The following is a 12,875-nucleotide window of genomic DNA, read 5'->3' as shown; positions in this document are numbered from 1 at the left end:
CCGTTGAAGTCACAGGGCGGCCATCTTGCTCCTCCCACCTCGCGAGCAGACTACTGTATAAACTATACGTTATATGTACAGATGACACATTTACAGCTCGTAGGTAGTTAGTATAAGGCCGGGGGGTGTATTGTGCCGGGGTGGTCACTTTTTTTTTAACAAATAAAAAAAAAAAAGTGGACGGTATGTGCTGCTTTGAAGACCCCTTTTTTCGTCTTTATTTAGTCGTTTTTGGTTGCGTTTTGGCATGATTCAGTAACAAACGGTAATCTGATCTGAATAATTTGATTAGATAAGTCAATGTAATTTCACTGTAGGTTCTTCATCATTGCTTATTCAGTCAATGAGACTACCTCAGCGAAGACCAGTTTCCAGGAATCAGCAGTTCATGCAGTAGACCCAGTTGAGTGCCCCTCAAATATTACTGTATAATGGATGGACGAATTAAATATTTGCCTGCAAGTTTGCAAACCACTTTTTTTTTTTTTGCTTTGATGGCCTTGATCACTGTGGATGATTACAATTTGCAAAATACTTGCTTCTTCCACCAAAACAAAAAGATGCAAATGTATGTTAATGAGTAAGTCCCTCTCGGTGCGTCCGTGCGTGTGCGTATGTGTGTGAGCTGGGCTAGCACAGTGCCGTCATTCAGACATGTCAGGGAAGCCGCAAAACACACGCCGCCTACGCTAAGGCTAACTTCAAAATAAAGCTGACAAAATATTACATGTATACCAATGCAACAGCCTTGGCGGATTTTACTTTGAAGTTGGCCTGCATGGTGGCATAAACGCTAGCTTGTCTACTTCCCTTTGACATTTTAGCACGCATTATCGACGTTTTTATTTAAAAAAAAATACATATTTTCTACCACCATTATCACAATGCCACCCAGAGAGTATATGAAATAGTTAATTTAGGACGCGAAGAAATCGCAAGTTAATTACGCCGCCATTGCATGATACGGTACAAGTCTCCGGCGTTTGTGGTTAGTAGCTAACTGTTAGCCGCTAACTGTTAGCGTTAGCATCGGGTGCCTGGCTACCAGTGCTGGGCTGGCTACCAACAGTATTTTGACAGCTGTTGCTGGGCTCGCTTGCTTTTCTTATATTCAATATTGTGGACCTATGCCACTTTGTAATCCATTCTTCCTGTTTAAACGAAGGGAATGTGCCTTAAATTGCACTTAGATGTATTTTTCATAATTTTAAATAAATCAAACTTTGCATTCATTTATTTCATTTATTATTAATTTATAAAACACTAGCTTAAAAAACACATTCAAAATGTGCAATATGGCCATTTGAATTTTAGGAACACAACTTAAAGTGCATTACAAGTGCAATATGACATAAGGAAGGATACCTTGTTATTTTATACATAGACCATTATGTATCTTGCCTTATATTGCACTTAAAGTTGTGTTCCTAAATCCTAACGGCCATATTAGACAATTTCAGTTTATATATATATATATATATATATATATTTAAATTTAATGGGCAAAAGCATTTTATAAAATAAATTAAGACAAAGTTCTATTTATCTGATCAAATTGAGTTTTTTTGGGAAAACAATCCGATCCGTGACTTTTGTGGTCCATTGCACCAATAGTTGTTTGGGTACAAAAACTATGAGGTGGTCATCAAAAATCAATTGCAGTGTGTTCAAGATTAGATCATTGACGGAGAGGCAACAACGTCAAACTTCGTTCAACATCTGAAGTTGCGCAAAGAACAGTAAGTAAGCTAATGTCAGGTGTTTTATCGGCTAATTATCGTTGCTAGCTGCGTAGTTAATGAGACTGTAAACTCACTGGTAACACATTGCAAAGCAAACACGGCAATCTGTTGCACCACTCAGGGTTCACTCCCTGAGTCCTACTTTGATGGTCACTCCAAATAATATAATCTACGATGTTGTTAAAATGACTCGAAAGGACTTGAAACTCAAAAGTGTAGGACTTGTGAGTTGCTTGAGACTTGTCAGTCTTGACTCGGGATTTGACTCGGAACTTGAGGGCAAAGACTTGAGACTTACTTGTGACTTGCAAAACAATGACTTACTTCCACCTCTGGGTTAAATACACATGTAATTGTCTTTGTTTTGTCTCTAAATCAAAAAAAAAAATTCAACAGAGAGGCAATAAACAGCGTGAAGCCTCTTTTTAGAGGAATTGTTTATCTGTTTGTCTGTTTTTACCCTCATACAAATAAGTAAAAATGAAATGCTAAAGCCATATTGCTTTTGCGCCGCTTTGAGATCTTGTTTAGTCTTTACACCCCCCCAAAAAAAAGGGGGGGGGAAAGTGATTGGCTGCCATTTTGTGGCAACTTTAGCCAAAAAACAAAATAAAAACACTGCTCAACAGTAAACTTTAAGCAAAGATAGCTTTAAGTGTACATAACAGATGCTGATTAAAAAAAAAAAAAAAAAAAAAGACCCACCCCCCTGACCCCACCTAGCATGTCATTGTTATGAGATATTTTCACTTTTTTTTTTTAGTTTAACCTTATAAAACCTTGTGCATAACAGATTTTATTTGTTGTAATTTATAGCTTTAATATATGTCAGAAAAAAAGTACATCTGTTGCTGCTTCATTCTTATATTAGTGCGTTATGTGTTATGAAAACCTGATGTTCTTGAGAAGGCAAGATGGATCAAAATTAGGGATGTTCGTTGCCACTTTACTCAGACCGATACCAAGTACTGATGCCGCTAGATATCCATCACCCCCCCCCCCCCCACAGCAAAATCATTTTAACCAAAGACCTACAGTCATGATCAAAAGTTGACATACACTTTAAGAACTTAATGTCATCATTTATATAACTCTGATTTTTCTCTGATAGAGTAATTGGAACAGATACTTTCTTGTCACGAAAATGATTTGTGAATATTTGTTCTTTTATGACTGTATAATATACCCCAATATGGCATTCTTTATTGAAATCGTAAAACAGCCACAAGAGGGCGGCAGATACTGGTATCAGTTGTCAGTGGGAGTACCAACACTATCCCTAATCAAAATGACTCATTTTATCAAATAACTTTTAGTGGACAATTCAAACATTTGAATACATTAAATAAATAGAGCACTGGTACTTGTTATTCGGCACACAGTAAACAGAACAGGCGACACTGGGAAACATCCAGGAAAAGGGCCTCATACTGTTCACCTCAAAAATTAATTGTACATAACGCCATTTTTCAGGGAGTGGTCTGACTGTCAGCCATTTCATCCCTTCACTGTTTTAAGTCCAGACAAGGCCTCAGCCCGTCTAACACTTTCCACTTCTTGCCCCTGATCAACTCTTCTGTTGTTTTGCCAGTTTGTTTGAGGTCTTTATCACACTGCATCACACAAACATCTCAATGTCAGTTTAGTTTCGTATTTGAAGTATTTTGAAGATGAATAAATCCCCCCCACCCCCCCTTTTAAATGATAGATTGAAAATACTTTTTTAACAAAATATTGTGAGTTTTTATACAGTATCGTGATCTCTTTATATCATCACAATATTGTGATATTTATCGTACCGTGATAATAGCCTATCGTAACATTTTGGAATTATTGTTGAGCCATGTACACTTTTGACATCAAATGCCAGCTATGCCGCGTGACGTATTCTCTTTTTATATTATTTAACAATGTATAGTTGCCCTTCTACTAACTGATAATTAATACTTATTTTCATTTTTAACTGCATCGTTTTAGCTACATTAAATGTGGCTGACTTATCTTGCTTCTGTATATATTTACTCTTCACATGCATCTATCCGCAAAATATTTTTTATTTTGTACTTAACAAAACATTTACTTTTTGAGTTGGCAAAAACAACCCGTTAAAGGCCTTGTGGTATCTTTGTAACTAAAACGTGAATTTTGGCAGTGGATTAATGGGCGGAGAGGGCGCTCCTGAAGATAACACCGGTGTGGCTTTTCGAGATAACACTCAAACATGAAAAGCCCAAAGACATATTTGATATTCTTAGTTAATTAGGCCACCGATGTAATGGTTATTTAAAAATACTGCGTATATTAATTAGAATAATCAGATCTGTTTAATACTATTATCATAAAAAGATGATAAACGTCAAATGTTGTAGTCATAAAATCTGAATGTTTATTACACTGGTTTTAATGATGGGTCTTTTTCAAATGTTGCCATTGACAAAACACCACAGTTAAAGATATCATTTGAGAATGTATCAATTAGAAGTCGCCCATTTAAAAAAAAAAAGCCAGACTTGAGCAAGCTACCTTCTTTTGTGACACACGTGAAGCAGCTTTGAGTGTCCCAAAAAGCGCTAAATAAATCTGATGCATTATTATTATTATTATTATTATTATTATTATTATTTTCTGTTGTAATTGAAAATTACAACAAATTCATTTGACCAACAAGTACTTTACATATAGAAACATATTTGGGAATTGCTGCAAACTTTTATTTCTAAAAATGCTGAATTATCATTATTCATGTTGATTAATTATGAAAAGAAAACTGATATATCATCTTTTTTTTATGTTGTATTATAGTTATCTACTTGCATTCTTGAACAGAAAAAATATTACTGTTTAATTTTTGACTACTAATTATTTCTTGTAAATTAAAAATGATCATATTTTTAGAGTCCACTGCGCATTACAGTGGACGGGATTTGAGACAACTACATTGATGATGGGGGGCATAACAAATTACTAATAAAAATGAAATCAACACATAAACGCACATGACTTCAAACGTTGGCAAGAAAACTTTAAATTCGCTTTTTTTTTGTTGTTGTCAAAATTACTTTTTTATTATCCATTATATGTATATAAAAGTCTGCGTGGAAGCATCCAGAAAGTTCTAGAAGCATCTGTGGTCTATCTGAGGCTTTCCATCTCCAGCCTATCATAGCAGCTTCTCCTCAAGGGCGGGGAGGCCAAGGAGACGTTTAAATAGAGCGCCTCGTCACTCTCAAACTCTATTCAGCTTTTTTTCTCAAGCCTGAAACAAACAAACAAGAGGCAACATGGTTGTGTGGAGTGACCAAGAGCGTTCTGCCATCAGCGGCATCATGGCCGGCCTGATCTACGAGGATGACGGCCCCAAGGCCCTGAGCAGGTACGAGGACTCTCTTTTATTCAATTAAGCTAAATTCCGTGCAAATCCTCCTAAAGTGACCGCCTTTTGTCGGTCTTGCAGGTGTCTGATCGTCTACCCCTGGACCCAGAGGTACTTTGGCGCCTTCGGCAACCTCTACAACGCCGAGGCCATCAAGAACAACCCCCAGATCGCAGCCCACGGCACCAAGATCCTGCACGGTCTGGACCGGGCTCTGAAGAACATGGACAACATCAAGGAAACCTACGCCGAGTTGAGCGTGTTGCACTCCGAGAAGCTGCACGTGGATCCCGATAACTTCAAGGTAAAAATCCGCATCAATTTTAAGTACAAAAAAAAAATAAAAAATCAGCACAGTCGTCAATCTCAATTTGCTTATTTGTGTCCCGTATAGTTGCTGGCTGACTGTTTGACCATTGTCATTGCCGCCAAAATGGGAAGTAGCTTCAACCCAGACATTCAGGCCGCCTGGCAGAAGTTCTTGTCCGTGGTGGTGTCCGCTCTGGGAAGACAGTACCACTAAATCCAGACGCTCGGAATGGGGATTCGACATGTGTTTTCATGTGTTTTCATGTGTTTGTTTTCTCCAAAAAGAAATAAAAGCCCACAAAAGCAAATTGGTGGAATTGTTTATTTCAATGTGAGCTCATTTTTACACACTACCACAAGAAACATCTTGTTATTTATTGCTTATATGTATTAAGGTGCATGTCCATGAGCAATTTTGAGTATTTTTTCCATAGCATTTATTCTGTTTAGGGTCACTGGTGAGCTGACTAACTTTGGAATTCTTTCCTTGTAAAAATGACACTTTTTTTTGTTTGATAAAAGAAATAGTAGTTGAAAAGATAATAATTATCAAAAACCCTTTGAGCCATCTATATCAGTGGTTCTTAAACTTCTTGGTGTTATGTGGAAATTGTGGCATTACTCTAGCCACGAGTAAAATAAAAGCTCCAATTTCCATATTTATTAATGTTCCAAAGTCTGCCACTCAAAACGACCTAGTAATCATACAAGGCGTGTCAGAAAAAAATCCAGGATTGACGTCACAAATTGCTAAAATGGACTGAATTCATGTAGCACTTTCAAGATAAATGTTATATCCAATGTACAAACTACAAATAAATGAATAATCAAACGAAGAAACTTAAGTCTAATGCTGTTTCTCGGCCCTCTCTGCCATGACTTAATCTACTCCTGGAAGGAAGGCTGGACTGGCCATCTGACATTGAGGGCACATGCCCGGCGGGCTCGCCTCTTTTGGGGCCGATGCAGTGCTTTTTAATTATTATTTTGCTACTTTTTTCCCCAAGAGACTGGCCCAATATTTAGAGGGACCAGTCCGTTAACGAAGTTCGAATGTAAATAGCAAACTGAAACATCATCAATAAACATCAGTGGCAGAACTATATGTTAGGCAGGAGTCAGGCTGGGCTGGCCTGTTGGGCCTAAATCAAAATACCAGGTGGATTTTGTTGTACCAGTCCATCCCTGACTGGAAGGATTCTTCCAGGAGCCTCAAAAGCTCAATTTTCAGGACCTTCGTCCATGTCTTTAAAATGGATCAGTGTTTTTTTTCAGTGACGTACCTCCTGTAAAAAATTTTTCAGCCAAGTACCCCTTAACCAGCGCAAAGCATTTCTGATTGACACACATACGCAAAATAAAAAAATAAGTGGTGTGCCGTCATTTTTTAAAAAAAAACTTTGGAACACTGTTTTTATTTATGTGGTCTCTTGAAAATAAAAATATATAACTAAAAAATAATAATAATAATAATTAGAAATAAAGATTTGTGCAACTAAAAATGATTATCAACATTAAGTGTCCTCCTTTGAGCTCATAGTAAAGCTCTGTTCTCAAAAAGAAATAATGAACTGAATTGCAAATAAAGTTTTCATGTGATTGACAGCTAATTCTAGGTCTAAGTTGTCTCAAATCATTTTGGTATGGGGCAGATGCTGTTTTTTTAGGACCCTGAAATTGAATACCCTACTGAATATAACATTAATTTTATGAAATATTTATATATACTTTTGAAATATATTTGAATATATCCCATACCCCCTGGAGTGCCTTCACATACCCCAATTTGAGAACCACTGTCTTAGATGACCCTCTTGAGCTTTGGAAAGATGGAAAAAACACACAGAAGAAGGAAGGTTGCTCTCGTGTGGAAATTGTATTCTCCGCCAGGAACTGCCAGATGCTCAGAGCGTTGCGAGCAGGCATGTTGTTAATTTGGGTTTGAAATATATGTATCTTTTAGGATACCGGTCCTGAGACTTTACAATATTAATGGTAATGTATTATAATCCATTTTTAAAATTTTATTATAATATGCCAAATTTTATTCTCAACCAGCCAGGATTTTAGCCAACACAACAAAGCATGATTTAAAAAAATGTTTTAGCTAAATTGATTTTCAACACTAAATTATCAGTTGGCGCAACTAATTTACACGTGATTACAACAGGAAAAATAGCCCTTTTCGCTACATGACTTTTCAATTTAAACAAATAACTTTTTTTTTTATCCCCAGAAGCTGGTGATTTTTAGGCTGGCACAAGACACAACTAATTCACTAACAACACCAAAGCAAGGCAACTTTATTAGCATGGCTCAATTTGTGCACAAGGCAATTCAAAGTACAGCTACAGAATTGAACAGTAGGGGTCCCGGGATTGACCCCTGAGGAACACACATCAGTCAATTGCTCTGCGACACAGTTACAAATGTCATTAAAGTACATCCTTTCCTCGAGATGGGATTTAAACCAGTTTAGACCGGTCTCAGATAGTCCCACCCTGTGTTTTAAACTCTCAAAAATGTTCAGACATTTTCTGAAATAAGGCCATGGATTGTTATTATTTGTGCTTCTCCAAATCTGTTGCACCATCATCGTTACTGTTCTCTCTGTTCACCTGAGTTCGCGGTTGATTATTTACATCTTCTCTGCCAAGCCTAATTGAACTCTATTGCTAACCCAATCAGCAGCACCGATGTGAACCGTCATTCAAATGAATTAAAGTGTGGATAATGCATGAATGAATGCATGTTCTATAAAATATTAGTTAATATCTTTATAAAAATACCAACATATTGTCAACATAAAGACCAGCCAGCTTATCCTCATGTAAGAGAATGTAAAGTACATACAGTACATCGTGTCATTTTCACATATTTTATTATAACAAATACATACATAAATACTGTACATGAAATTCAGTGTGCATACTGTACGTGGGCGGAGTCTCATCTGTATTTCTCAGCTAGCACTGCCGCAAAAGCTGACAGGTACTTGTCTGTTGCGGCGTGTAAAACCTCTGTAAAGTCTTCACCCATGTGAACGGCCAAGGCGATGAGCATACAGTGGGAGAAATGCTGCAGGGCAAGATGAGAAAAAGAAAGGGAAATAATGCAAAAATATTGAATCGAAAGTCATCAGTTCATTGCAAACTGCTCCCGTTAGCATTCATTATGTTTCAAAGCCTTGAAACGAATGGAACAGCCTAAATCGATTTTTGTTTTGTTGTCAGGTTCAATTTCACTGTTATCATGACACGGGTGTCAAACTCAAGGCCCGGGGGCCAAATTTGGCCCGCCACATCATTTTATGTGGCCCGCAAGGGCAAATCATATAGCACGTTTACTTCATGTTTCTTGCTAAAATGTCAAAATAGCAAATTGTCTTCTCTTTTAATGACATTGATGTATTGGTTTTTTTTTTTCAACATTTGTAAGTATTTTTAACATTTTCTTAGAAAAAATTGAATAGGATGTTAGGCAAAGAGTTAAAGGGAAAGTCAACCCCATTTTTTTTGGTGACAATAATATGTTCTATGCAGCCCCACTAGTATAAATATAGTATTCTGGTAAATATTGTGTTAGTGGAATATAAACTAAGCACCAAATCCAGCTGTTTTTATCCATCTCAGGGGGCGGCCATTTTGCCACTTGCTGTCGACTGAAGATGACATCAATGTTGCTCAGGTCTCAGGTAACAACCAATCACAGCGCAGCTTCAGAAAAACAGCTGAGCTGTGACTGGTCATTGCTAAGCAACTGTGATGTCATCTTCAGCTGACAGCAAGTATCAAAATGGCCGCCGACTGAGATGAATGAAAATGGCTGGATTTTGCTTCATAACTCATATTCCCAAAATTTTTATATTAATCAGAACTAGTAAGGTCACATATAACATATTTTTGTCAACAAATGTTTAAGGTTGACTTCCACTTCAAAGTGGGGTCTCTTCATGTTTAAAAAACAAAAAAACATATATCACGCCACTTCAACACTTGTATTATTTCCAGTACAAACTGGTCCGGACACCTTGAAGTTCGACGGGTCTATCCGCAGCAGGTAGGCGTGCAAAGTCTGCAGAGGTGCCAGAGTTTCCGTCAGCCGGCCGATGTTTTGGGCCCCCTTGGCTATGGCTTGGACGATCTTCTTCCCGTGGGTGAAAAGGTGATCGGAGCCTGGACTGATGTCTAAGTGTGAAAAGTACGTCTTGCTGCCGGGAAAGGTCGTAAACATTCTGGAAATCACATTAGACACGCAAATCAATGGCAAACATTCAAAACAACAAAATTTTGTATCATTACAATCATACGGTATTTTGTATACTTTAAATATTTAATTATCAATCAATTATTTATTATGTTCTAATGTTAACCATTATATTCTAGTCGGCTGAATTTGGAGCTGTAAAAATAATGTATTCTCAATGTCATTCTTCTACTCTAAATTTTGATGACTTTTTCTAAAGTGACACACAATAGCTAAAAATTAATGTAAATATGTATATATACCATTATTTTGCCCATGTGCTATAAAGTTTGTGTTCACTGAGGCCACCCAGTTTACCGCAGAAACATCTAAAGTTTCGCAGGGGCAGGTTTAACTAAGTTTTGGTATTTTTGCATACCCGCGCAGGAATAGGCGTTTTGGGGTTATGAACAAAGCCAACCTTGACTTGACATGGCGGTGGAATAAAATGATTTGCTCAAATCCTGTGGAATGCTTAGCAATAGCGAGAAACATGAAGTAGATATGAACAACATAATTTGACTTTGCGGCAATGTGGACGTTCAAAAGTACTGCAAAGTTGTTTGGATGTATTAATAAAGTCATTCAAACACACTGCAACGTTGCTTGAATGAATTGTGCTGCTATCTTGGCAACCAAGGACAAAAGTGTGCCAAAAACAATAGTAACAGAACTGGTTGATTTTATTTTATTGTGGTAAATAATAAATATACAGTATGTTACAAGTTCTCAGTGTTGCCAACTTGGTGACTTTTCTTTGTTGTCAAAAGCAACTAGCGACAAATCTAGCCACTTTATTCTGGTGTTCTATAGGGTGGTTTTTTACTCACTTTTTGCCTCTCTGACAATGTTATTCCTCTCTCCTACAGCATCCATTGTTATTACATGCAAATTGACAATTATGCAAATGAGTCTATGACATCATTTAGCGCCTGCTAGCGACTTTTAGGACAGCCAAAAGCTACTTTCCTTACTGGGATGTTGGCAACACTGCAAGTTCCTTGAAATGCTAACGATGCTAACCAAAGGCTTACCAAAATCGAACGTATCTGCACACAAATGTTCTCAATGATATTAGTGATTGTAAAAGTACTCCGCACAACAACAATCGCAGGGTTAGCATTGATGCTAGTGCTAGCACAGCATGAGAATTGCCCATGCTAGTAGTCCACCCAAATTTTAAGATCACATTAGAAGATGTAAATTCCGTGTACTAGTACGCTTCTTGTTCCTACTAGGACAATTTAGTGTACTAGTAGAGTAACGAGGGCACAGTAGCAGAACGTGTCTTAACTTTTTTCTCGTAGAACTACAAAGCTAAACTAGTAACACTACTTAGCAAGGATTTCAAATAAGTGCTCAAGTGGCTTTCTATAAAGCCATTTAGCATTTATTCAATATTATGATGTAGTAAGCTTTCTCACTAGACAACTTTGGCATACTAATAGGACAACTACATGCTACCATTGAGGCAAAACTGCACTAGTTAACAACTGTGTGCTACTAGTAGGCTCTGTAATGATTTGAGTTAACATCTAGTGCTTAATTTTTGAGGTCAGTTTTTTTGGTCAGCATTTCATGTGGATCAAAACGCACCAAAACCATGATGTCATATCAATATTAAACAAATGTGACATCATCAACATTGTCCTTAGAATATAATATGACACCAATGTTTGTGCTCGAACCTACCGAAGAAGCGCATCAGCTCCAATGTATTCAGCCACAGGAGTTAGTTTCGCCCATACACCTTCAAGTAGCTCTTTCTCCTTCTTCGACAGCATTGCGAGCTCCTGCACATGAGAAAAAATAAAAATGCTCCACAACTGGCGATCAAAGTGAGACGCCAAAATACCAAAAAAAATGGTGTTAATCAACCGTTTGATCACAACACAAAGAAAAAGATATCATAAAGAGGTTGGATTATTTCTTCTTTCTAAAGTAAACTAGAAGTGGTGAATGGTGCACAGTAGTGGGGGTGTTTTCCTTCATCTATGTTATCGGAGAACAACATGTGGGTGGGGGCTTCGTGCCTCCTCGCTATCTTCTGCCCGATGTGCATCATTCCTGTGTGTCTTCCATATTGTGAATGTGACACAAAGTGGCAGCTGGCGTGGAGTTTTCACATTGGGTGTCGTCGCCTGTTCATAGGTCAGGATAGACTGCGGCATGTGATCAGATCATTTCTGTAGTTGATGAAGCAGCATGTGGTTCATTTGCCCAAGGTTATCTAAATATCGACGCTTTCTTAAAATAATCAATTAATTTTAAAATAATACTAAAAATAAATCTTAGATTTTTCAGGATAGACAAAATTTTTTAGCCATTTGCATCATGGGGCAAAAAAAAAAAAGACAATTATTTTAAGAGGGTGACGATATGCTCTGTTGCAAGAGAAAGCGAATAAAAAGCTTGTCATCACAAAATGGATCAATGCCGATTGTATGTGTGCAATAACTGGATGCTATTCCAGGGGCGGAGTTACGCGTGTTTTGAGTAACCATTTGCTGTTTTGCTAAATTCCCTAATCAATTTTGTCTATGATTTGTTATTTGTCCTTTAACATGTATACACATTTGCATTACGTTTTTTTTAAATAAAATTTATTTTTTTTATTTTTTATTTTTTTCTGGAGAGCTCAGTATTGTTCATTTGGTAATTTTACCGATTTGACATGTCATCATCATTGCTCTCTCTTTTTTTTTTTTACATATTTTTTAAAATAATTTTTTTACATTTTTTATTTTGTATGTGTATGTGCGTGTGTGCATGCGTGTGAGTGTGTATTCATTAGTTCACCTAAAACCTATTAAAAAATCCCATACCGTTCACCTAAACCGAACACTTCCAGCCAGAGTCGTGAGGCCGTCAGGAGACCCGAGGAAGGACCAAAGAAAATTGCATTACGTTTTTAAATTGATTGTATGTACAGTCTCAGTTTTTAAAAGGAACCCTTACTGTAATGACAAGTTTGCTCTATATTATTTATTTGGTTGTTACTAACATAACTATGAGATTCATTTTTCAAAAAGTCATTTACAGTTTTATACATTTTGTAGAAACTTTATTTGGACGTACGCCGCCATTGTTATTTACGTCGCAACGTAGAATGGCGGCTGGCTGTGAAACGCCGATAAAGAAAGGGACGATCAAAACTTTTGAATGTGTGTGGTGAATGACGAGAGCACGGCGCAGGGGGAGGGCGA

General features: G+C 37.2%; 2 protein-coding genes across 2 annotated transcripts; one reads left to right on the top strand and one right to left on the bottom strand.

Annotated features, from left to right (window-relative positions):
- The first annotated feature begins 4,948 nt into the window (after positions 1–4,948).
- Positions 4,949–5,732, top strand: LOC144038394 (hemoglobin subunit beta-1-like). Its single transcript, XM_077550875.1, has 3 exons — positions 4,949–5,115; positions 5,197–5,419; positions 5,510–5,732. Exons 1-3 carry the CDS (start codon positions 5,024–5,026, stop codon positions 5,636–5,638), a joined length of 444 nt encoding a protein of 147 aa, XP_077407001.1. The 5' UTR covers positions 4,949–5,023; the 3' UTR covers positions 5,639–5,732.
- Positions 5,733–8,373: 2,641 nt separating this feature from the next.
- On the bottom strand, positions 8,374–12,678 carry hbae4 (hemoglobin alpha embryonic-4). Its single transcript, XM_077551140.1, has 3 exons — positions 11,362–12,678; positions 9,454–9,658; positions 8,374–8,502 (listed from the first exon to the last, which is right to left on the bottom strand). Exons 1-3 carry the CDS (start codon positions 11,451–11,453, stop codon positions 8,374–8,376), a joined length of 426 nt encoding a protein of 141 aa, XP_077407266.1. The 5' UTR covers positions 11,454–12,678.
- Positions 12,679–12,875: the final 197 nt, after the last annotated feature.

Source organism: Vanacampus margaritifer, chromosome 18 (genome assembly GCF_051991255.1).
Source record: "Vanacampus margaritifer isolate UIUO_Vmar chromosome 18, RoL_Vmar_1.0, whole genome shotgun sequence".
Lineage (NCBI taxonomy): Eukaryota > Metazoa > Chordata > Actinopteri > Syngnathiformes > Syngnathidae > Vanacampus > Vanacampus margaritifer.
Note: the sequence above shows the minus strand (reverse complement) of the source record. Positions and strands in the feature narration are given on the sequence as shown.